Source organism: Pezoporus flaviventris, unplaced genomic scaffold (genome assembly GCF_033815535.1).
Source record: "Pezoporus flaviventris isolate CSIRO_AGI_PZ_B2104156 unplaced genomic scaffold, CSIRO_AGI_Pfla_v1 ptg000036l, whole genome shotgun sequence".
In the NCBI taxonomy this organism is placed as follows: domain Eukaryota; kingdom Metazoa; phylum Chordata; class Aves; order Psittaciformes; family Psittacidae; genus Pezoporus; species Pezoporus flaviventris.
Genome location: NW_026892584.1, coordinates 27,653,533 through 27,676,524, shown reverse-complemented (window position 1 = coordinate 27,676,524; position 22,992 = coordinate 27,653,533). Strand labels below are relative to the sequence as shown.

At 42.1% G+C, this 22,992-nt stretch overlaps 2 protein-coding genes across 2 annotated transcripts; one reads left to right on the top strand and one right to left on the bottom strand.

Annotated features, from left to right (window-relative positions):
- Positions 1-310: 310 nt before the first annotated feature.
- SNW1 (SNW domain containing 1) lies at positions 311-19,219 on the top strand. The gene is made up of 14 exons (XM_061463685.1): positions 311-444; positions 1,595-1,748; positions 3,911-4,072; positions 10,913-11,008; positions 11,101-11,207; positions 12,014-12,118; positions 12,212-12,281; positions 13,028-13,093; positions 14,384-14,500; positions 14,844-14,985; positions 16,198-16,294; positions 17,089-17,206; positions 18,224-18,387; positions 18,466-19,219. The coding sequence occupies exons 1-14, from the start codon at positions 431-433 to the stop codon at positions 18,668-18,670; spliced, it is 1,617 nt and encodes a 538-aa protein (XP_061319669.1). The 5' UTR covers positions 311-430; the 3' UTR covers positions 18,671-19,219.
- Positions 19,148-22,979, bottom strand: SLIRP (SRA stem-loop interacting RNA binding protein). Its single transcript, XM_061463690.1, has 4 exons — positions 22,849-22,979; positions 22,621-22,679; positions 20,860-20,967; positions 19,148-19,272 (listed from the first exon to the last, which is right to left on the bottom strand). The coding sequence occupies exons 1-4, from the start codon at positions 22,940-22,942 to the stop codon at positions 19,213-19,215; spliced, it is 321 nt and encodes a 106-aa protein (XP_061319674.1). The 5' UTR covers positions 22,943-22,979; the 3' UTR covers positions 19,148-19,212.
- Between the last annotated feature and the right edge of the window lie 13 nt (positions 22,980-22,992).

Sequence of the window (22,992 nt, the reverse complement as noted above, 5' to 3'; positions counted from 1 at the left end):
AGAGACACCCCGCATGCGACTGGGGGGTTGTTCATCAGACCGTGGCTGTCCGGCGGCAGATGCGGGCCCGGTATCCAGTCCGTGATGGGCTGCGGTACACCTCGCAGCATCCCCGAGGCTCACCCGTCCGGGCAGTGCTATCCTCTACGATACTCTGCGCCCTGAAGGCGGCAAATGGCCCGCTGAGCTGCTCTCGGGCCGGGCCGCAGGTCCCCCGCGCACAGCCGGCCGGTACCTGCGCACCGACGCCAATCTGCGATGCTGCCGCGGAGAAACCACATCTCCCAGAAGGCCTTGCGGCCCGCCGCGCGAGTGCCACCATCACGCAGACAGCTGCCAATTACGCGCTGAGGGGCGCGGCGCATGCGCAGCTGCTGTTACCGACCCTTCCCCGCGGCCTGGCTCCCGAGAAGACGACAGAGGCGGTAAGATGGCGCTCACCAGGTACGTTTGTAGGCCCGGCAGGCCTGGCCGGCTGTTCTTCTTCGCTTGTCTGCGGCTTTCTGCCGCTGTGCGAGGCCCTGGCCCACGGGAGAGGCCGCGCTCGGGATGTTCGCTGCAGGGAAGCTGTCTCTTCTGAGTAGTGGATCCGCTGGCCGGAGAGGAGGCCAGGCCGGGGCTGGTGGGGAGAGCGACGAGGGCCGGGCCGGGGCAGGGGCTGGGGGGAGCTTCCCTGCCCTTTTTTGGCCAGCTCTGGTCTGCTCTGGGAGGGGGTGTTCGGCGCTGCCGTTGATGGTTCAGGGTTCTGCCTCTTCCGCGTGTTCTCTGCGGGAAGAGGGAGCTCCTCCGCCCCGCGTGGGAGTGGTGGCATCCGTGGGGGTTTTAGGAGGCGTCCGTACCGTGAGTGAGGGCGAGAGGTCTTTGTTACAAGCTGCTGCGTCTCTCGCAAGGCTGAGGAGTGCAGCCTTAGAGGTTGCCCTGGAATGTAGGCATTCTCCGAGGTGGACACTTACTTAATCAACATGTAAAAGGGCTCCGTGGTCTAGGTGAGCTGAAAATGGGAAGTCAAGAAACTGGGGTTCGACTTCTTGGCTTTGGCCAGGAGCTATCTGGAGTTAAGTGGGGGTGTTGTTGACAGATCTCTTTGTTGGTGTTTGCCTTGAGAGGAAGGAAGGGGGAGTCGTTGGGACTAGGGGCGTGAGTTCTTTTTGTGCTCAGTAGTGATGGGAACAGTACATAGTTGCATGTGGCATTCTTGTTGGAGAATGGGTACTGTCATACTCCTGTTTGAGTATCATGTGAACATGGATGGATTTGTCCCTGCCCGTTACGGGGGTTGGAAGTAGATGATCTTAAGGTCCTTTCCAACCCTAACTATTCTATGATTCTGTTCAGCATTAGTTTTTATAGGAACCTTATGGAATGCTGAGAGAGCATGCATTGCTTTTGCCTCTGTAATCTCAGAAGTTACTGCCCTCAGGTTTATGAGTGGAATTCTCAAGTTTCGTAAATTGTTTCATAATTTTCATGGCATGATTGCAGAGAAAGTAGTAATTTAGTAGTAAGTTGAAGCATAGCTGAGTGTTGCTGAGTGAAATTATGAATTAACTTTTTATGTTTGTCTTTTCTTTGGTGTCTGTCTGCAAATACACAGTTTTTTGCCAGCTCCAACCCAGCTATCTCAAGATCAGCTAGAACTAGAAGAACGAGCAAGGGCTCAAAGATCCAGGCAAACTGCTCTAGTCTCATCGCGAAGAGAACCTCCCCCATATGGTTACCGGAAGGGATGGATACCACGGGTGCTAGAGGTAGCTATTTAAATTCATCTTATAGTAGTGTGTCTCCATGGGGGGGGAAAAAAAGAGTATTTTCTGCAGTAGAAGTAAATTCTGAGCATCTTGAGTGTAGCTCAGAGTTGTGTAAAGCCTTGCCATGTGCAGCATTTCCATCCAGACAGCTCAATATATTTTCTTGGGTTGAGGGAAGTTGTTCCAATTCACCAGATTGCTTGAAACATATTTGATGGTACACAGGATGTTACAAGGATCCTTCCCTTCAGAGATTGTTGTGTTGTAATATGGAAATAGATCCACAGTCCTTTCAGTGTACAGTCTATGAATGCAAGGATCCTGTTGAGAAAGGCATCTGTATTGTCCCTCTATTTGTTAAAAACATGTTCCAGTTAATATCTGGAATAACTGAACATGTTTACATCAGAGGAGAGAACACTTGTGTATTCTGTTCTTAGTGTAACAAAAACTGCTATTGGGGGAGAAAATTATTAAGAGTTGGAAGGGAACTTAAAAATTTGTCAGATACTCACTGTTAAGTATGTCACTGGCAAAAGGGTTTTGGATGATGTATTTAGCTGTAATCCTTGCCAGTTTAATGTAACTTAAACTGGAAGTGTTAAAAGATAGAAAGGAAAATGATCTATAGCTCTGATTAGAAAACTATTTTCATTCCATTTTTCCCCTGTGAGCCAGGGATAAGGTATAGGTAGGGATAGATAAGGTAGCTTCAAACAGTGGTTTCCTAAAAGAAAACAATTTTATATGGGTAGCATTTAATAAAGTATATGATGTTAAAAATTATGCCTTCATTATGCCCAATGTAGGGTCCCCTTCTTACACTGTTGGTTACTAAAGGTAATATTTTAGTGCTACTTCTTTCTAAATGTTAGCAAAAGAACTTCTTAAGCAGTCAGGTGGTGAAGGTTTTCGGAAAGTTTCCAGCATTACTGGGCCACAAGGTGATACACATCTTGGGAAGACTGTTAAGGACTTCTTTCTGCCTCATAACCAAATGCAGAGTGGTAGATGTTTCCAAAGCATAACTTTTGTCCAGTGATCCTGAAATGTCATTGTTGGAAAAAAACAAAATCTGTTTTTCATAGATCAAGAGTTATGCAAAAAAAATGTTAGGAATGACTGACTTCTGTTCTGGCTGATAACTTCAGTGTTGATTCTGTAACTAGTTGTTGAAGGTGGGACACCCAGTGGAAGACTTTAAATAACTGAAGCTGTGTTGCAGTGAACACTAAAAGATGGCACAAGCATGTTCTTCATTGGAAGGAAGCATTCTGCTAGTTCATTCCAGCCTCAGTCCACACTGTCAGTTGCAGTAGTGTTAACTGTTTGCTCATGTGGTGAGCATGGGAGAAGATCAGTCTACCCATTATACCCATTCTTCTTTGATCTGGTTCGTTACGAGACTCCACATAAGCAGTGCCATTCCAACAGAGGGAGGGGGAAATGTTCATGTTGGTTTAAGCAAATGCATCCTCTGAAGAACTGCATTTGAGACTGTAGCCTGTAATTGTTTATGAATAGTATCAGTTCTGTGTGCATCTTCAGTGTTAGTGAGTCAGGATGGTCTGCTTTAAGAGGTCCTTGGTTACCTGTTCATTAAATGCTTTTACAGCAACATTTTGAACAAGAGAGGAAGTAAACTTTAAGAATATTAGGATGTTGGGTGCTGGGCCAGTTTTCAGTGTATTCACATGCCACAATAAGGAAACGGGATAGCTTGGCATTCGTACCATTGTAAAACTATGAGTTACGGGCTTTGAAAACAGTGGAAAGCTTTTTTTAACATCTTCATTATGGTGTGAAAAACAGCAAATAACCAGTAGAAATTTTCCTCAGAAAAGCTGCTTTTGTAATTTTAGTATTTCCACGATTTCTTTATTGTAGAAAGCACATCTTTGAAGTTCTGATTAATAACTTGCATGTAAATTACATACTTAATCATGTATTGTCTGTAGTGTAGCAGTGCCTGCACATTCTAGTCAGTGATACAGGCTTTTGCTCTGTGCAAGGAATAATTACTGCAAGATGTCTGTGCACTTTGATGTCTTTTACCACGTGTAAGTTAAAATCAGTCCACTCTTTTGTTGAATTTCCCACCCCTGCAGATGTTATGCCATGGTTTTGTTTTTCAGTCACTCACTACTTTTTCTTGTGTGTAGGATTTTGGAGATGGGGGTGCTTTCCCAGAAATTCACGTGGCACAATATCCATTGGATATGGGCCGAAAGAAGAAAATGTCCAATGCTTTGGCTATTCAGGTGGATGCAGAAGGAAAAATAAAGTACGATGCAATTGCCCGACAAGGACAATCAAAGGACAAGGTAATATTTCTTCAAATACACAGGCTGGCAGTATACCTGGAAAACTTGTATGTGCACATTGCATGCACTTCAGTTCATTGGTCTGCCATTAGCCAAATGGATTGTGTCATGTTATGGAATAACTGGAATAGTTTCTAATGGGCATGAGATTTTGACTGGGATCACTGTGTCATCTTCTCTGTTACATAATTAGAAGTAATTAAAAGGCAAGGCAAAAATGGCAAGAGCCTCTACACAAAACTGACTTGATAGCTTAGCAGGTTTTGTTAGAGAGCTTTCCAGTGAAGGCAAGAAACTGAAAACAGGCCTTACGACAGGCAGCCTCGTTTCAGTATGTAGAGAGGGAGTAAAAAAGAAGACAGAAAACACAGTTCAGCTTTCAGAGTACTACACCTTGTGTCTTACTAATTTAACATTTGATGTTTGTGGCTGTTTTCAGTATTGTTAGGTGCTTTGTTTTTTGTACACTCTTGGGGTTTTGTTTTTTGGTTGGGTTTTTTTTTTTTTTAATTGCAGAAGAAAGTATTTCCAGGGGATATACTCCAAAACTTTTCTGGTAAGTTCAGTGATGGCAAGATTCTCATCAAGTTTATTGGGAACCACCTTTAATCTTTCTTTTGTCATCTCTTTGCAATGACACTTTACTTTGAAGTCCTAGCTAGTATTGTAGGAGACCAGATACTTGCGTCTCCTAAGCCCACTTTGAGGGGAGTATTTGTGTCTGCCTTTTCAAATGTAACAAAGCACACTACAGTAAATATTTAATTCCTTTAAGCCCGTGTTGCAGGCTGGAAAACTGCTGAGGTTCAACCAGTTGTATGACCAGCTGCTTGTTACAGCAAGCATCTCCTGTAAAAAAAACAGGGTAACTCAAATCTAAAAAGAGGGCTGACTATAAAGGGTGGTTTAGTTAATAGGTATGAATAGTTGTTTTAAACATAGTTTGACTCCTGCTGTAATTTAGGGTGCCTTGAAAAGCTTATTGGTATGTAGTATGCCCCAAGTCTTACGGCAGATGAACAAAGGGGAAAACTATGAAACAAAAGCAAAGGGTGAACTTTACCTCTCAAACAAAACAAAGCAAAACACTAAAAAAAAATAGGGTGAGCAGTCTAAGAATATCAGGGGAAATCTTTTTGGTTTAACAAATTAATTTTTTTTTATTGTTTTAAATTGATCCTACAGATGCCAAAGTTGCAAAAAGACAATGCCAGTAGAATTTTGTAGTTAAGTCTCTGCCTTGTGGAGAAGGACTTGGGGGTATTGGTAGATGAAAAACTTAACATGAGCCAGCAGTGTCTGCTCACAGCCCAGAAAGCCAACCGTATCCTGGGCTGCATCAAAAGGAGCATGACCAGCAGGTCAAAGGAGGTGATCCTGCACCTCTACTCTGCTCTCGTGAGATCTCACTTGGAGTATTGTGTGCAGTTCTGGTGTCCTCAACATAAAAAGGACATGGAACTGTTGGAACAAGTCCAGAGAAGGGCCATGAGGATGATCAGAGGACTGGAGCACCTCCCGTATGAAGACAGGCTGAGGAATTTGGGGTTGTTCAGCCTGGAGAAGAGAAGGCTGCATGGAGACCTCATAGCAGCCTTCCAGTATCTGAAGGGGGCTTATAGGGATGCTGGGAATGGACTATTCATTAGGGACTGTAGAATCATAGAATCATAGAATAGTTAGGGTTGGAAAGGACCTTAAGATCATCTAGTTCCAACCCCCCTGCCATGGGCAGGGACACCTCACACTAAACCATATAACCCAAGGCCTCATCAAACCTGGCCTTGAACACCGCCAGGGATGGAGCATTCACAACGTCCCTGGGCAACCCATTCCAGTGCCTCACCACCCTAACAGGAAAGAATTTCCTCCTTATATCCAGTCTAAACTTCCCCTGTTTAAGTTTGAACCTGTTACCCCTTGTCCTATCACTACAGTCCCTAACGAAGAGTCCCTCTCCAGCATCCCTATAGGCCCCCTTCAGATACTGGAAGGCTGCTATGAGGTCTCCACGCAGTCTTCTCTTCTCCAGGCTGAACAGCTCCAACTTTCTCAGCCTATCTTCATACGGGAGGTGCTCCAGTCCCATGATCATCCTCGTGTCCCTTCTCTGGACTTGTTCCAACAGTTCCATGTCCTTTTTATGTTGAGGACACCAGAACTGCACACAGTACTCCAAGTGAGGTCTCAGGAGAGCAGAGGGCAGGATCACCTCCTTCGACCTGCTGGTCACGCTCCTTTTGATGCAGCCCAGGATACGGTTGTCTTTCTGGGCTGCGAGTGCACACTGCCTGCTCATGTTCATGTTCTCGTCAACCAACACCCCCAAGTCCTTCTCTGCAGGACTGCTCTGAATCTCTTCTCTGCCCAACCTGTAGCTGTGCCTGGGATTGCTCCAACCCAGGTGTAGGACCTTGCACTTGGCATGGTTAAACTTCATGAGGTTGGCATCAGCCCACCTCACAAGCGTGTCGAGGTCCCTCTGGATGGCATTCCTTCCCTCCAGCGTATCAACTGAACCACACAGCTTGGTGCCATCGGCAAACTTGCTGAGGGTGCACTCAATCCCACTGTCCATGTCGGCGACAAAGGTGTTGAACAATACCGGTCCCAACACTGATCCCTGAGGGACACCGCTCGTTACTGGTCTCCAGCTGGACATTGACAGGACAAGGGGTAATGGGTTCAAACCTTAAACAGGGGAAGTTTAGATTGGATATAAGGAAGAAATTCTTTACTGTAAGGGTGGTGAGGCACTGGAATGGGTTGCCCAGAAAAGTTGTGAATGCTCCATCCCTGTCGCTGTTCAAGGCCAGGCTGGACAGAGCCTTGAGTGACATGGCTTAGTGTGAGGTGTCCCTGCCCATGGCAGGGGGGTTGGAACTAGTTAATCTTTCTATGATTCTAAGTGTCGCATCTTGTATATCCCTATCCTGTGCATCATAAGTTACTTTGAAAAAAATGAATTCGCATCAGTCTCCATGCTGTAATGTGGTAGAATGTAGCCAAACTGAACAGAAACAACAGTAGTGGCAATGCTTTTATTGATGGGACTTTCACTGGGGTTCAGTCACACTTTACATAGTGTCTTGAATTTGTCAAGAGGAAGGTGCTGAAAAATTAATTACATTTAAATAATTTTGTGACTGAGTGTTTGACACTTGATAACTAAATAGAAATACGACTTTTCCCAAAGCATAAAAACTAATTTGGAGCAGATAAGTAGACAAGAAGTAATAATGAGACTGATTTTTGGGGAAGCTGTAGGGCAAATCAGAAGGAAAAAAAAAAGTAGTGTCGTTAAACCCTTATTTTTACAGCTTGTCAAATGCATCTTTACTTGTAGGCTCAGATTTAATTTGCAAATAATAGAACTGTTCAGATTGGGATCTAATTATATTTGAAAAGGAGCTAGAAATTATAATAGACTTCAGGCAAAAATGACTAGTCTTTTTCTGTGCCTTATTTAGTTCCGAGTTAGGAAAATAGTTAGAATAAGTGGAGTTAAATTTAAGATATTAACATTTTTTGATTCATGAGGATGTGTACCAGCATTCATTAACTTCCCATATGGCATCTATAAAGAAGCAGTAGTATTCTTATTTGGTAGCCATACTTCTTCTGTATGGAAGAGATGTGTGGCTTTTCCAAAACTGGGCTCTGTAGAACTGGAATTAGGGTTTCATAAATCTGAGCTTGGTCAACTTGGTTCTGGTTGCATGCAGCTGGATGAAAATGCAGAGACATTAAGTATTGTGATTCAAGGGGAGGTAAAACGGGGAAATTTAGATTTTTGAAACAATTTCACTGGAAGAAGCAGAACTTCTATTGCTTGATCTGTTTTGCAGGAGAAGATATTGGCAGATGTGTCATAGAGAGTAGTTCTTCAGAGATCTGTGTTGACTTGAATAATGTGTGATATTTCTTGTAAGAGAGAACCTCTAATAGTAGAGTGACAGTAGGATTACATAGAGAAGTTTTACCATCCTGAGAGCTGCAGTCGTAATTCAGATATTTCTTCAATCTTAATACCTAGAGCTAAGAGAAACAGATACTTAGCAGCCTGCCAGAAACGAGATGGGGTTTATGATCCTATTGTATGAGCTACTGGTTTGGTCTGAGTTAAGAAGCAAATTTTTGGTTTTGCTACAGCTTAATGATTTTCAAAGTTGAATTTAGTATTCTTCCTTCTTGTAGAGGCAGCAGTTCCATCACCTGGTCCCTCTATCTAGATGGCTTGTCAGCAGTTTGTACTATTGCAGTGGTTCATCTCTGTTGCATCTGGTCCCTTACATATTTAAAAAATAGTTGCTTCAGAGAATTTAACTTGAAAAATGCTGACAGGAATGAGATAGTGTGACAAGCCTCGTGTTTGGGGCTGGCAGAAAGTCTGCTAAACATAAAATGCTGGATAACATTGACAAATCTGAATGCATGACCGTATGGATCCAAAGATGGAGTTCCATCTGGTTGTCCAGATGAAGGATTTCCAGCACAGCTATGTGGTTAGCTCTTGTGTTGCTATAGATTCCTCCAATACTTTCTCTATTCACATTACTAAAAGCCAGGCTAAAATAATGCATCAATATTGATATATTTTTGGCAAGATTGATGCCCTGTCCCTCTATTAGGAAAATAAGGACACACGATTGCTTCCTGTGTTTTTTATTAAGACAGAAGAGAGTGAAATCAAGGAATGGAACTGTTAGCTCCAGTAATTCTTTTTTACAGAAAGGATGATTTTTCTGTGCAGAAGTTGGATTTCTTTTTTGTGGCCCAAGGCTTTGGCTTAGATGTTAAAGGAGGAAAAAAAAATAATAAATAAATGAATCTTACCTATAGTTTTTAATCCAGATTGTAAACTCAGTTGAAATATTTACAAGAGAGTAGTTCAATTGTTGAAGGAGCTCATGTCACAGCAGTGGAGCAGGTCAAGAGAACATGAATATAACTGATCAAAAGTGTTTTATAAAATTTTTATAATGGGTTTGCCTTTGTAGCAGGGCTTGGTTTGAGAGCTCATCATCAATTTTTTTCCCCTGGTGTGTGTGCCAGACTTAGAGGCAGGTAATTGTGGTGACTACTGAAATGTTATATGCTTCCTATGGAGAAACTGTTCTTTGACAAGAAAGGAATTAATTCTGCAATGCTTAGCAGTAACTTCTTGATTTACACATAAGATTGATGAGCATGGTACAGGACTGCAGTGGTTATACGGAATAAAATATTGAAGGGAGGAATTTGTATGTTACAAATTAAGAAATTTCTGTCAAGTCATATGCATGCGGGTGTCTTGTGAAACCCTGAATGTGATTGATGTCTAAATGCTACCATGAGATACATTTTCTTAGACAACCAGTTAGGTAAGGTTGTTCTCTTTCTGATGGCAGTGCCTTGCAGATTTCTAATGGCTTCTGATAAGGCTGCCCCAACCAGAGGTGGAATCATTTAGCTGCACCAAAAATTGAGCATTTAATTTCTGCATAGGAGAAGATTCTGCTTTTCAGTAGCAATGAAAATGAAATACTGGAAACAGCTTCCTTTTAAATTTGGTAGGTGATAAATGGTAGTGGATGGGCATACTACAGTATCAGTCTCCCCTTTATCTTAGATTAATGAAATGTTTCAGCATTACTGTTAAGGTAAATATCTAGAAAAACAGCAAGTGCAACATCTTTATCTGCCTGCCTATATCACCTCAAAAAAGGACTCAAAACATGCAAATGCATCAAGTTTTTGATGGAAACAAATTTATGTTTTCAGGCTAGTTTAATCTATGTTATGCAGCTTGCCATTTGCATGCAATACTTCAGGGTTTAAATAGTTCATGTAGTTCATTTGTACCTCAGTGTATTGTAGTTTTTAGAGCACCTCTTAGACTTAATCTTATTTTCCTTTTTCTTCTGGGATGCTCTGAGCTCTTTCAGTGTACTTTGTTCTTCATGCAGCAAGACTTGGACTTAGAGTTAATTACCTTAGAGGAACGCTGCTCTTCAGATGTCCTTCATTGAGGATCTGAGAAGCTGGGTTACTATTGATACTAATTCAAAGGATTAAAATTGTAGGAGTGAAGGTTGAGAAGCAGTCAGTGGCTTTTGTATGACAAGTTAATGCTGAGGCTAAATGTCAGTTTTATAGTTGGAAATGCACTCTGTAATGAACTTGAAATAATAGTTGTAATGACTTTTAACCATTTGAACTAAGACTTCTTGATGTTATTTTGTTGAAGAAATGTGAAGCATTAATAAGATTATTTTTCTTTTCCTGTAGTCATCTAATAGTGTCCTTTCCCTGAACTTAAAATTGAGGCTTAAAGCTACTGACCAGCTAGCTGCCTGTTGTACGAAGACTGAAGTCCCTATATAAGGGAAAGTGTCAAAGATAGATTTCTCAAGTGGGGTTGTTTGGTTTTGTTTTGTTTTGTTTTGTTTTAAGAACATACAATGGAAAAGCTAGGTGCTGAAGACTTGTATTGTATTCTTAATCCTTGAAAACAGAAGTACAAATGTGGTATTTTTTTGTTTGTATCTATCTTGGGGACCTTGAAAAAGGAAAAGAGTAAGAAAGGGAAGCAGGAAACTGGTGTCTAATCCCAGCTCTGACAGTGATTTATAGTTAATCAGATTGCTTCTTTTCTTCAGTTATTACATCAGTAAAATGGGGTTCAGAGTATATTGTTGGTTTATGGGAGTCATTGAAGAATATGTAATTATAATACATTTAAAATTGTATACGAGTTTTAATTAGTATCTAAAGTATAATCTAGGTCTGAAACGTTTCCTTTAATATACATACATTTATTCCTATTCGACAGCACTAATAAAATATAATGTCTTCCAGGTTATTTACAGCAAATACACAGATCTTGTGCCAAAAGAGGTCATGAATGTGGATGATCCTGAGCTCCAAAGACCGGATGAGGAGGCAATTAGAGAGGTATTATATGCACTGATGGGCCTAGTCCTCGGTGGTCTATTGTATGTCTTGAACATGTGATGAAGTACCTACTGTGGTGTTTTTGTCTTCAGATAACAGAGAAAACCAGAGCAGCCTTAGAGAAATCTGTCTCCCAAAAAGTTGCAGCAGCCATGCCAGTTCGAGCAGCTGACAAACTAGCTCCTGCACAGTACATTCGGTATGTAGTGGTGGGGTGTGTGCAAGATGTCGTTGCATATAAAATTGGTTGAAACTGGGATGTTCTTTGTATTTCTGAGAACAGAAGTTCATTTTGAATTGGTTTTCTGGAAGTAATATGAAACTGACTTACATATTTCAAATTAACCCACTAACGATAATGTAGTTTGAAGTGTATTAAAATGTGTCACTTTATGGAGGGGTTGGTTTAGCAACAAAAGAGATTTGTCAGGGAGCACTATTAATGATGCAGCCCTGGAAACAATGGTGTTACTGGGAGTCTCAAGCTGAGATAAGGCATGTAACAAAGTTCTTGCCTCATATAAAATGAGCAATTGGAAAGAATTGGAATTACTAGGAGACTGATACTCATTTATGATGATTTTCTGCTTACAAACACAGAAAAATTCCATGGCAGGGTTAGATTTGGCCTGAGGTGAATTCTGAAAAAAAGTAATTGAAGAGGTTGTTAATAACTTGTAAGTAATCACCAGGGATTCACAGACATAGGTAAAGAGTACAGTAACATGCTGTGTGTACTCTGTTAGTTTGTTCTTCTTTGGAATTCAGGTTGAAACAGAAGAATATGGGGAGATACATTCTACATTCAGTCCAGTAGCTTCTGTACAATTACCTGCTCCTAGTAATTTCTGTACAATTACCTGCTCCTGTTCGTAGTGGAAAGTCTTAAAACTGGTGTGGATAAGATGAAAATGCAGCTAGAGCAATGACCTGAGTAAAAATAGAGGTGGGCAAGGAATATCTAGTTGTATGCAGAGAACTGAGCACTTTGATGGTTTTGTTCAGGTACACACCATCCCAGCAAGGCGTTGCATTCAACTCTGGAGCAAAACAGAGAGTTATTCGGATGGTGGAAATGCAGAAGGACCCTATGGAGCCTCCAAGATTCAAGTAACTATTCAAAATGTGTTCACTGCAAATAGAAGATTCTGAAGTGTATTTCGTTACAACGTGGTGATTGTAAATGTTTTCTTAATTGTTCAGAATTAACAAGAAGATTCCACGTGGACCACCTTCTCCTCCAGCACCTGTAATGCACTCTCCTAGTAGAAAGGTATGAAATGCCATAGCTGTTCTCAGTTTTGAATTCTAGATGGGTTCACAAATTTTACTTTGATCTAGTTCATTTCTGTGCACCTTCTCCTTACTGTTTTGTGTGACGTTAAGTGATAAACTTAGTGCCTGGTGCAGACTGTTGTTTGTGGATGTGTTTGTGGAGTGTTGGTTAGTTTGTGGAGTTTCTGGTTGTGGGTTTGGTTTTGAGGTTTGATGGTTTTTTTTTTGGTGGGGGCAATTGTGCAAGTAGCTCTGTTCTTACGTACCTGTCAAAGGTTGAGTAGATTTCTCATATATTTTATGTAGGGATACGTTGCTGGATGTTTTCATGGCAGGGATGAGTTGACTGAGGTTTCAGCCTTGGTACACTGATGCTGCTTTTATACAGTGCTATCAAGCTGATCCTCAATAACACTAACTTGCATTACTGAAGATTAGCTCCTTCTGAGAGATGAGTGTAGTGTTGGTTCATCAGTTAACAAGCTGACTGGGAGTTATGGCCTGTGTGACGGAAGTCTTAAGAGGATAGCTGGAAAGCTGTCATGATTTTATGCGATGTTAGCAAAGTTACAGAGCAGAAATGAACATCTTATTGCTATTAAGAAGAGCTGGGGGGTTTGTAGCAGTGTCCTCAACTTTGTACTCTAACTTATTTCAATAGTTTCATTAGCTGCCTTTGCGAAAGAGAACAGTATTTCCTTTTGCTGTAAATCTAAAGATGACTTTGCTTCTTCTCTTAATCAGATGACTGTGAAAGAGCAGCAAGAGTGGAAAATTCCTCCGTGCATTTCAAACTGGAAAAACGCAAAGGTAATTAAGCTGTCATAAGTTTATCTTTCTAATGTTGCATCATGCTGGGAGACTTCTGTGGTGATCTAAGCTTGAACATTACTGGTTTTAAACCTGTAGAGTTAGGTAAACTGGCTGCATGCATCATGGAGAACACATCGTTCACAGCTCAGGTTTTTTTCTCTTTGTCATATACAGGTTGTCAGATTGAGTGCAGAGTATAGTACAGGAGTATAGACCTGAGAGTACATTACTTCGTGGGAGAGATTATGTATTTTGAGAGGGAGAAAAATGGCATTAGTTAATGATCCTCATCATAGTACAAGTGTGTGGAGTCTGAAATGGAAATCTCTGGAGCTTACAAAATAAAGCCACTTAAACTGAAAAAGGGTAATCCATAGAGAAACAAACATGTTTCTTCTTAATACTGCAGTCCAAATTTCTGAGGAGTTCTCTGTGTTGTATTCTTTCACTAATTAATTTCCATTGCTTAGCTTAACTATTTTTATTCCTTGTTTGAGAAGGTATGTTCTGTCCCTTCAATTTTTGTCAAACGGTAAGTTTATTTTCAGAGAGAAGGGATAACTTTTAAGTTGCTGCCATAACCGGTCTAACAGCTCTCAAACTTACCAAGCTGGTGTCATGAGGCATCCTCTTCAAATGGAGAAAGGAAAAGCTGTATGTTTGGATGTTACTTTTTTTTCCTACCCCAACACAGCTGTACAACTGGGGCTGATGCTAATTAGTAGATGAAATTTTAGGTTACAGATGCTAAAAACAAAGCAAAAAATTTTGTAGAGCTCACCAAAGAATCTTAACATCTATAAATAAATTTGGGTTCAGCTTTTGAAAGCAAGTTGGCATGTAGTGCCTCTTCTACTGGCAATCTTGCCCCATAATTTCTCATTTTGAATCAGGCTAACCCCATAACAGGTATGAAAACAGTTTAGGGAGTAGAGTTTTCAATCACAAATGATAAAATAGCTTAGAGACTGGGAAAGGTATTGTTTGTAGTTGTTAACACAAAGCAAAGAGTGGACATACTGATTGAAAACTGTCATTTGTACTAACATGTGACTTGTAGGGAAACTGTGATTCAGATTTGGGGGAAATGTGGAATTGGAGCAAAGCCTCTGGAATGACTTTTATTAATTATGTGGTATGAAGTAAATATGAAGGAGGTCCATTGAGGCATATTAATGGTGAGCTGTTTGATGTGTGGTTTTGTTTTCTTACACAATAAATGTGATAATGTCTGTTATTGCAAATAATGTTAGTTTCTGTTATTCCCTGTCTCTGTTTCCACTATAGGGTTACACCATTCCACTAGATAAACGTCTGGCTGCAGATGGCAGAGGATTGCAGACTGTTCATATTAATGAAAACTTTGCCAAGCTTGCTGAGGCTCTCTATATAGCTGACAGAAAGGTCAGTTTGTTGTTTAAATGTTTTGTTCCATGTGGTTTTACCTTCTTTTTATGTTTTATTTCCTTGGGAAAATCAATTGTGAATAAGCTTTTTGATTTGTCCTGCTTCTTGGCTAACTTAAGACATAAAAGTGTTATCCCCATTATCTTCGGCTCAGTGTGGGGGAAATTGTTGGAGATCACGGGTCTTGTTTCTCGGCTCTGTCTGTTGTGGCTGTCTGGGTTTGAATTTCCTCTTTGTGGCTTGATTCCTGCCCTCTTTGCTGGCTAAATCCATGACACAAGATCTGCTTGCATCCCAGGTGCTAGCTTCCTGCCTTTATAACTTTGTCGTGTTTGTGCAGGCTCGTGAGGCAGTAGAGATGCGTGCCCAGGTGGAGAGGAAGATGGCTCAGAAAGAAAAGGAGAAACATGAGGAAAAGCTCCGAGAAATGGCTCAGAAAGCCAGGGAGAGAAGAGCAGGGATCAAAACCCATGTTGAAAAAGGTACGTTTCTTTATTATTAAGATGCTGTGGAGTGTGGGTTTGGAGAAATAACCTGAGAACTTATAATACCTAAGTATCAACTGTAATTTGAAAGCATGACATTTGTTCTTAATGTCTTTACTTGATCAGCTAGAGAATTTGGTTAATTCACTGGCTGGTTTGATGGAATCTGGATTTGAACCTCGCAGCAGCATGTTGGTGTATGCAGGTTTGGACATTGTTGAGAATTTCAGTTGTTAATGGATCAGTGCAAGTACTGGCTTTCATAGCTAGTCTAAAGTATCGTTTTTTATTTAGAAAAAGCTTGTTGCAGAAGAAGAGCAGTGTGCCAGGTCAAGGGAAGTAATAATTTACTGGTGACCTGTTAGATTGTCTCTGGAATAGTGTGTGCAGTTACAGGTCCCAGGTACAAACTGCGGTTTGATAAGCTGGAGTTCAGTGGAGGGCCATCAGAATGGCCAGGGGGCAAGAGTATCTCCCTAGTCAGGAGACGTGGAGAGAATAAAGCTTGTTCTGCCAGAAGGTGTGGGTTTGGGAGCACCAAATTGGAGCTTTCCCCTGTCTACAAGGAGATCATCAGGGCTCTTCACTAAGAATGAGACAGTAGTCAAAAGTTGAAGCAGGAGGGTCCAGCGGCATGTGAGAAGAAAACTTTCACCATGAGGACAAGCAGCAGTGGAACAGGTTGCCAAGGGAGGCTGTCACTCTGTATCCTTGGAGCTTTTACCCACCTGAGTGGGAAAAGACATGAGCAGCTTGGTTTGAATCCAGCACTGATCCTGCTTTGAGCAGGAGGTTGAACTAGAGACTCCTTTCCGACCCAAGTGATTCTCTAATACTGAGTCACAGTGTTCCACAAAGCACTTAGATGCCTGTGTGCTTGAGCTGTATTTTTACACTTAAAAGATTAAAGTACGATATGATGATCTGTAGGATGGCCAAGTATTCTCAGCTCTTGATAGTTGCCAAAACATAGCTGTTGGATATGTCTGCTTTAACTCTTTTGTCAAGGACAGCTAATTGCTTGTGGCACAAGACGGCTGCGATTTTGCATGTGTTCAGTCCAGTGAAAAAGTAACATTTTAGACAGTGCTAAAGGTCACTTACATTTTGTAGAAGAGTACTGAACTGACCCACTGTGCCAGTGTCTGTGGCAGAGTTAATTCAAACTTCAAATATTTGTGTATAACGAGCAATCTTGTGTTTGTTCAGAGGATGGAGAAGCTAGAGAAAGAGATGAAATCAGACATGACCGGCGCAAAGAGAGACAGCATGACAGAAATCTTTCCAGGGCAGCCCCTGACAAAAGGTGAGTAACAGAAGAAAGCTGCTTTATTCTGTTCTGGCTCTGGCTTCCCCTCTAGGGAAGCCACTGCACTGGCTGTCCTTTTGCTTGGTGTGAGTGCCTGAATTTTACCTTGTGGAGTTACTCACTGGTATGAAGGGCTGTTTGGCCCCTGTATGAACTGCATCACTGTGTTAGTGTGCTGCAGTACTTGCTTCTAAATTTAGTTTTCCAGATGTGGGGAGGGAGAGGTGTTTTTTTTTCCTTTAGCAGAACTTCAGTATATTCAAGTTTAATTAACCTTGACAGCAAAGGTTGAAACCTTGATCCTATAACTTCAGTGAGACCAGGGTCTCATTAGCAGCTTTGTTTCTGGAAGCTCTTCACTTGAAGCGAGCTTGGATTTATGAGTTTAAGCTGACCTATCTTGTTTGCCCAGGCCAGTAAGATTTCCAAGCACAAATGGTTTCTGGAGGCTTACAGTCTCCAGTATCTTACAGTTGAGATTGCTCAGCCTTCCCAGAACATAATTACACTGGTTCTTGCAAAAAATAAATATGACATTTTAGACCAAGTCAGCTTGATGTAAATTGTAGATAGTGGAAAGCAAATTTAAATGTCATGCCCAGCTGAACATAACTTCCCTAAATGTTTCCTTTGCTAGGAGACAGATTTTAAATGTTACCTAGTGAGGAGGGGCAACAGTCAAAACCTGGCTTCTGAGGCAAACTGTTAGCAAGTACCACAGGATCAGGCTGCAGTTGAGTGTGTCAACAGACAGTTTACTGACCTAATGAAACCTAAATTTTTTAATTCAGGTCAAAACTGCAGAGAAATGAGAACAGAGATATCAGTGAAGTTATTGCCCTGGGGATACCCAACCCCAGGCCCTCCAATGAAATCCAGTACGACCAGAGGCTGTTCAACCAGAGCAAGGTAAAAACACCTTTTCACAGCTGTGTGGTTTCATGTGAGAACATGCTCAGCCTTCCTTAGTGAGCAGGGCTAGAATACTGAAGAGACTCTGTGCTCATGGTTGGTGTGGATATGCTCTGAAAGAAGTCTCTATATAACTGGTTAGGAATCTGTTGCTCTCCTTTATCCATGGCTGATGCAACAGAAATGGAGTATTCTGGATGTATGACTGAATTAAAGTTTTTTGTTGTGGTTTTTCCCACCGGGGAGTGGGGAGAAAGGAAGTATTTTGCCTTCAAGCTGCAGTGACCTCATTTTCTTTTGTACAAATGTACTGACTGAGGGAAATCTGCTGTCAGAGAGAAGCAAGTAAATGCATTCTGTTCCCATTAATACTTATGTTAAAAATCCTTCTGAAGATATAAATAGTTAACAGCAACGTTTATTTTCCCTGAACCTTGTACTATTCAGAGATGAAAAAGCAGATTAGGCTTCAGAAAGTCCCTGAATAGACCTGCAGTTTGTCAATCATTCTCTTTCATGTCTCCAGTGAAAGACTTGCAGGCAGAAGGGAAAGCTGATGAATCAAAAGTGAACAAGCAGGCACTTCTGCTTTCACAGTTCACACAAGCCTCTCTGTGATTTGGATCAATCAGCTTAAATCATGTTTTCCAGAAATTCTGAATACTACACATTTCTGTATGGTTGCACTTGGCTCTTATAGGCAGCTGTACTTGCAGGGCAGACTTAAATGATCCATTAATCTGAAATACAAATGGCCTGTAATGCTCCCTGTTGCTTTCTGCAAGAGTAGAATTGGCCCTGACAGGCTTGGAATGATTGTATCATGTTCTTTGGACTTAATCCCAGGCCCAAAATCACTTATACCCTGATGAAGTGCTTGAACTCATTTGAATGGATGGTAAATCACACAATACCATCTTTGTGTATCTGTAAGACCCCACCAGTGTATCTTGATGTTAAAGTAGCTAAGTTTTTCAGACCCATTTGTGTCATACTGCTGTTCTTTCTTCGCAGGGTATGGACAGTGGCTTTGCTGGTGGAGAGGATGAAATTTATAATGTTTATGACCAGCCTTGGAGAAGTGGCAAGGATATGGCCCAAAACATCTACAGGCCCAGTAAAAATGTGGATAAGGATATATACGGTGATGATCTAGAGGCTCGAATAAAAACCAACAGGTAAGAAAATAAAGTTAAGGAATACTCTTGATTAGTACTCTGAAGTCAGTCAACCGACTTTCACCACTTCTCCTGCAGGTTTGTTCCTGACAAGGAGTTTTCTAACTCTGATCGTAATGCCAGAGGAAGGGGCAGAGATGGGCCAGTTCAATTTGAGGAGGATCCCTTTGGTTTGGACAAGTTTTTGGAAGAAGCTAAGCAACATGGTGGATCTAAACGGCCATCAGATAGCAGCCGCCCTAAAGAACATGAGCATGAGAGCAAAAAGAGGAGGAAGGACTGAATGCCGTTGTTCCTTGAGAGGTAGAGAAATGGACTACATACAAACTTGGACTTCACCCAAAAGGCATTTTTAATCAGAGGTTTATAGGGGAATGGTGTTGCAACCCCCAGTTCACAACCCTTGCTGTGCGGATGTATATACACACACAAATTCTCCTCTACATAGGACAGCTACCCCTTGGGAATGGAGGCATGGAGACCACTTTGAAACATTTCACAGGGGAATTATGCTTTAGGAAGCATTCTGACTTCACCGATTCCCTGTTGCCCAGCATCTCAGGGTAAGAATGTAGCCCCTTCCTACAGCTTTAGTTTTTATAGGTAGCTAAAGCTTTTACTTCATCTGTATATAATTACTGTCTTATGCTGTAATGGATGGTAGGCAGTTTATGATTTAGTGTTTCTCTAGCGTGGCGATACACAATTTATTTGAACAAGGAGGGGAAACAGCTGGATTCTGTTTTAAAACAAATATTCATAGTTTCTCACTAATCTTTATTTTAGTTTCCTTACATTTAGTGAAATAAAGCCTCCTTCCACCGTTCAGTCATCCTGACTCTTTCTTTGACTGTGTCTTCTACGGGACTGCGGTCTGAGAGTGAGCTGAAAAACAATAGCAAGTATACGAATTAGCTTGGCAAGAAGGCTTAGTATTTTTCATTTCTGATCTTCTAAAACATTCATATGGAAAGCAGAAGATGGGTTTATAACTGGTTCAGTTTCATCAGCCAGAACCACAAATACTAAGCTCCTGACACGAAAGCTGAATGTAATTTGCACAGCAATTGCTAGTTGTATCAGCAAAAGCTTCTTAAAAGCTTGTGCTTTCAAGTGGAACTAATAGAAGGTAACTGTCTAAACCTAGCTTAGAACAAAGTGGGAGAAGTGCTCATTTATTTTCTTCTAGAGAAGCCCGTATTTTGAGGACGTGAAGAAGGCTAACTACTGCTTGCCTTCTGATTTTTATTTTGCTAGAAAGAAGCCTCTTAGCTGTTGTACCTCTTGTGAGAGTATACACCTCAATGTTTAGGTAGTTAAGTGAATGTGGCATCTTACAGCTTCAAGAATAAAACCCAGCAAAGTGATTTCCAATAAACTGACATTAGATACTCATCTAACCTATCCATAATGCTTACTGTGATAACCGCATACAGATCACATCCTCATTACTTTCAGCCCAACTTAAGCAGTCAGGCTAGTGCCTGGCTTGGTGCAGTTCAAGACTGAAGTTGGAAAACCCCTCCCTAATTTCTGCTTCCATTTTTGCACCACAGTTGTAACTCTCAGGTCAGCTCTTAGTAACAGGTACTGAAGTAACTGCAACCAGTGAAGACTCCTGCACTAGTATGAACAATGTCAAGCAAAATACTTTATCAGAATCAACACAGTGCATCACTCTTGCCAATTCATTTTACTCTTAACCTCCCCTAACATTGAAAGCTTCCAAAGGAGATGTGAGTTGTCAGAAGGATATTTAAGAATTCTTACTAATTGTTCAAAGACATGAACTTTCCTCTCATCCTCACCTGTCAGCACCACTGCACGCTGTGTGTTTGGAAAGCAGTGCAACAGCCATTGCTGTTGTCTGGCTCTAACTGACCAGTCAATGACAAGACACCTTTGCATGGGTACTAGACCAAAGGCTTTTAACGGATGGTGTACGCTGTCTCTTAATGCCATACACTAATGCACTGAGATTGCCAAAGTGTCATGTATTTATCTTCAACATATGAAAGCAGGTACATGACTTTTCCTCTATGAAATGACAGCTGAAGAAGAATTAAAACCACAGAAGTTCAAAGCTTTATGTTTTTTGTCATCTTCCCCCTGCCACCCAACATCCACACTGAATGTTGGAATCCACCTGCAGAAACCTGTCTACAAACACTAACTAGCTGTGTGGCAGTTCCTGCACAGTTCTACTGCATTCATATTCCTTTAACTCAGGATAGCAGGGAGTCTTGATCTCTGGTATGTAATCTCTGATACCTAGATGAGCTCAGGCTCTCAGTTAAATTGAGGGGAGAATGAACAAAAGTGTTAATGGTTTGAAAAAACACTAAAAGCACACTAAGTGGCAAAATGCTTCATCACACTTAAACACAGCAGTATTTTGATGCTACTGTGTCCAACAAAAGGCGGACTTTAAGAGCTCAATTCACTACTTCATTCAAGGAATTAGCAGGTTACCTTGGCACCTTCAAGTATGTGGCAGTCCTTCTGAAACACATTCTGAGCTTCTTTTGGGGTCGAGAATTTAATCCAGCAGTAACGTTTGTGGAAGCCTGTATCTCTGTCCTAGTTACCAGTTAAAAAAATTCCAATTACTACAGCAAATATTCATGCAGGCTGTTAACAACTTTCTACAATATTCAATGTAAGGATTCAGAAATTATCCCAGAAATCAGCACACTTGCTGTTTCACAAGCCTTTTTCACGTGATAAGACGTTTACTGTCATTGACAGCATGCAGAGGCCTGGCAAGGAGAGGCTGTTCTGCATCCCTCTCTTGTCAATTTTTGAGTCCAGCAATGATAAATTTAAGTTATAGCTGAAGACTTGACTAACACATAGCCGGTTGTTTCAAACTGCAGTTGTTACCTACTATTAAGCCAGTCACAACAGAACTGACATTTAAATGGCTGTATGATTTTAAAATAAGCCTGCCACAGTACTTGAAAAGCATTCAGCAAGACAAAGCAGCTTCTTAAGATCCCAGGAAAGAAGGCTGCAATCTGAGATGACAAGCACTAACTGCACTGAAAAGACTAAAGTTATTTTTAAGGATCACTTGCCAGTTGTAAAAGACAGTTGTCAATACTGAGGAGATGCTGGAGAAAGGCCAGGTCTACAAAATGCCTTTTATCCCAACTGATTTCCATCAGAGGTCACACCAGCTCTGCTGCTCTGATCATCAGGCACTTACAAACACGCGTGCAGTTTCCACCCTGTAGTCACACTGCCCAATTGCAGTATCCCAGGGATGTCTTAATTAGTGTCTCTTACACTGGCAGCAGATTTTTGTATCTGTGGTAGTTTTAACACTCCTAAAGTAACTGCTGAATAAAAACACACGTGCATCAGTTCAGCCTGAATCAGCGGTGGAGGCAGGTTTATAGTAAACTGCCACCCTTAATGAAGGGACAGATCTGTCCTGGGCCTTTGGAATTGTGTAGCAGGCAGACACCTCAGCTTCAGTGTTCATAAGTAACCGGACTGTTCAAAACTATCTCTTTCCATTTTCAAACTATCCTGAACTGGTGGTGAACCAATCAGCTTAATTTAACTGACCAGTGCTTCACGTGGAGAACACAAGCAGGCAGGAGAAGCTCTGCTCCTTCAGCAATGACCTTCAATTTATCCATAACAGTGGGAAAGGAACGCTTTTTTGACTGCTGATCTCCAGTAAGCTGCAGCCGGTACTATTATCCCTGAGCTGTACACTCAGAAGAACAGCAGAGGCATCCTGAAGAGGCTGCAGTTTTGTGTTAGCTCTGCTCTCTGATGGGGTATGAACCCAGAGCAGGGAAAGATTGTAGGCTCATACCCACACCTTCCGGATTTTTAGGCCAGTGAGACCAGGCACGTGAACACTTTGTCAGAAGAAAGGTAACAACGATGGTAGAGAAGCTGAAGGCACTTTCAGGTTAATTATTCAGAAATGGCCACATTAACAAGATCTGGGGCACATGCTTTCAAAAACCTTTCCAAAGCCAGTGTAAACCACGAAGCTTCACTGAGGCCTACAGCCCGCCACGGGGAGAAGGACCTAAGGATGGGCAGCACCCAAAATCTGACCAGTGTACAGAAGAGGCTTCCGGGAAGCAGCTCCGAGGGAGCAGGGCCCTGCAGCGGGACCGTCCTCCCGGAGCCCGGCAAGCACCAGACGGCGGCTCTGCCCCATTTAACCGAGCGACACGAAGAGTGGCCTGGAAGGAGAACGGTACTCACAAACGGCAGCTGGCACCTCTGCACCGACCCGAACTGGGAAAAGTACTCCTTAAGCTCTTCTGTGGGGGGAATACACACCCGGTTACACGGGACAGACCCCGCTGCCCAGCCGTAACCACCCCGGCCCCGTCCGGCCCCCGGGGCCTAGTGCCGCACACGCGTTGCGGACTCCGTCTCCCGCGGCAGCCCAAGCACCGGCGCATGCTGAAGGAGGTGGCGCGGACTCACTGCTCGACACCGTCCACGGAACCTCAGCCACGAAGATGTCAAAGAGCCTCCTGGAGCGACGTCCCACCGCACGCACCGCGCTGGCCATCGCCATCTTGGGACCTGCGACGGAAAGGGGGCGGCAGGCCCCGCCCCGGCAGTGCG

What these genes read in the sequence shown, in the direction of transcription:
- SLIRP (XM_061463690.1), bottom strand. Translation starts at nt 22,942, where the DNA reads ATGGCGATGGCCAGCGCGGTGCGTGCGGTGGGACGTCGCTCCAGGAGG. An exon ending in AGAGGTGCCAGCTGCCGTTT is followed by an intron (nt 20,968 to 22,620) that starts GTGAGTACCGTT and finishes ACTGGTAACTAG; the next exon opens with GACAGAGATACAGGCTTCCA. An exon ending in ACATACTTGAAGGTGCCAAG is followed by an intron (nt 19,273 to 20,859) that starts GTAACCTGCTAA and finishes ATTGTTTTTCAG; the next exon opens with CTCACTCTCAGACCGCAGTC.
- SNW1 (XM_061463685.1), top strand. An exon ending in AAGGACAATCAAAGGACAAG is followed by an intron (nt 4,073 to 10,912) that starts GTAATATTTCTT and finishes AATGTCTTCCAG; the next exon opens with GTTATTTACAGCAAATACAC. An exon ending in GCTCCTGCACAGTACATTCG is followed by an intron (nt 11,208 to 12,013) that starts GTATGTAGTGGT and finishes GGTTTTGTTCAG; the next exon opens with GTACACACCATCCCAGCAAG.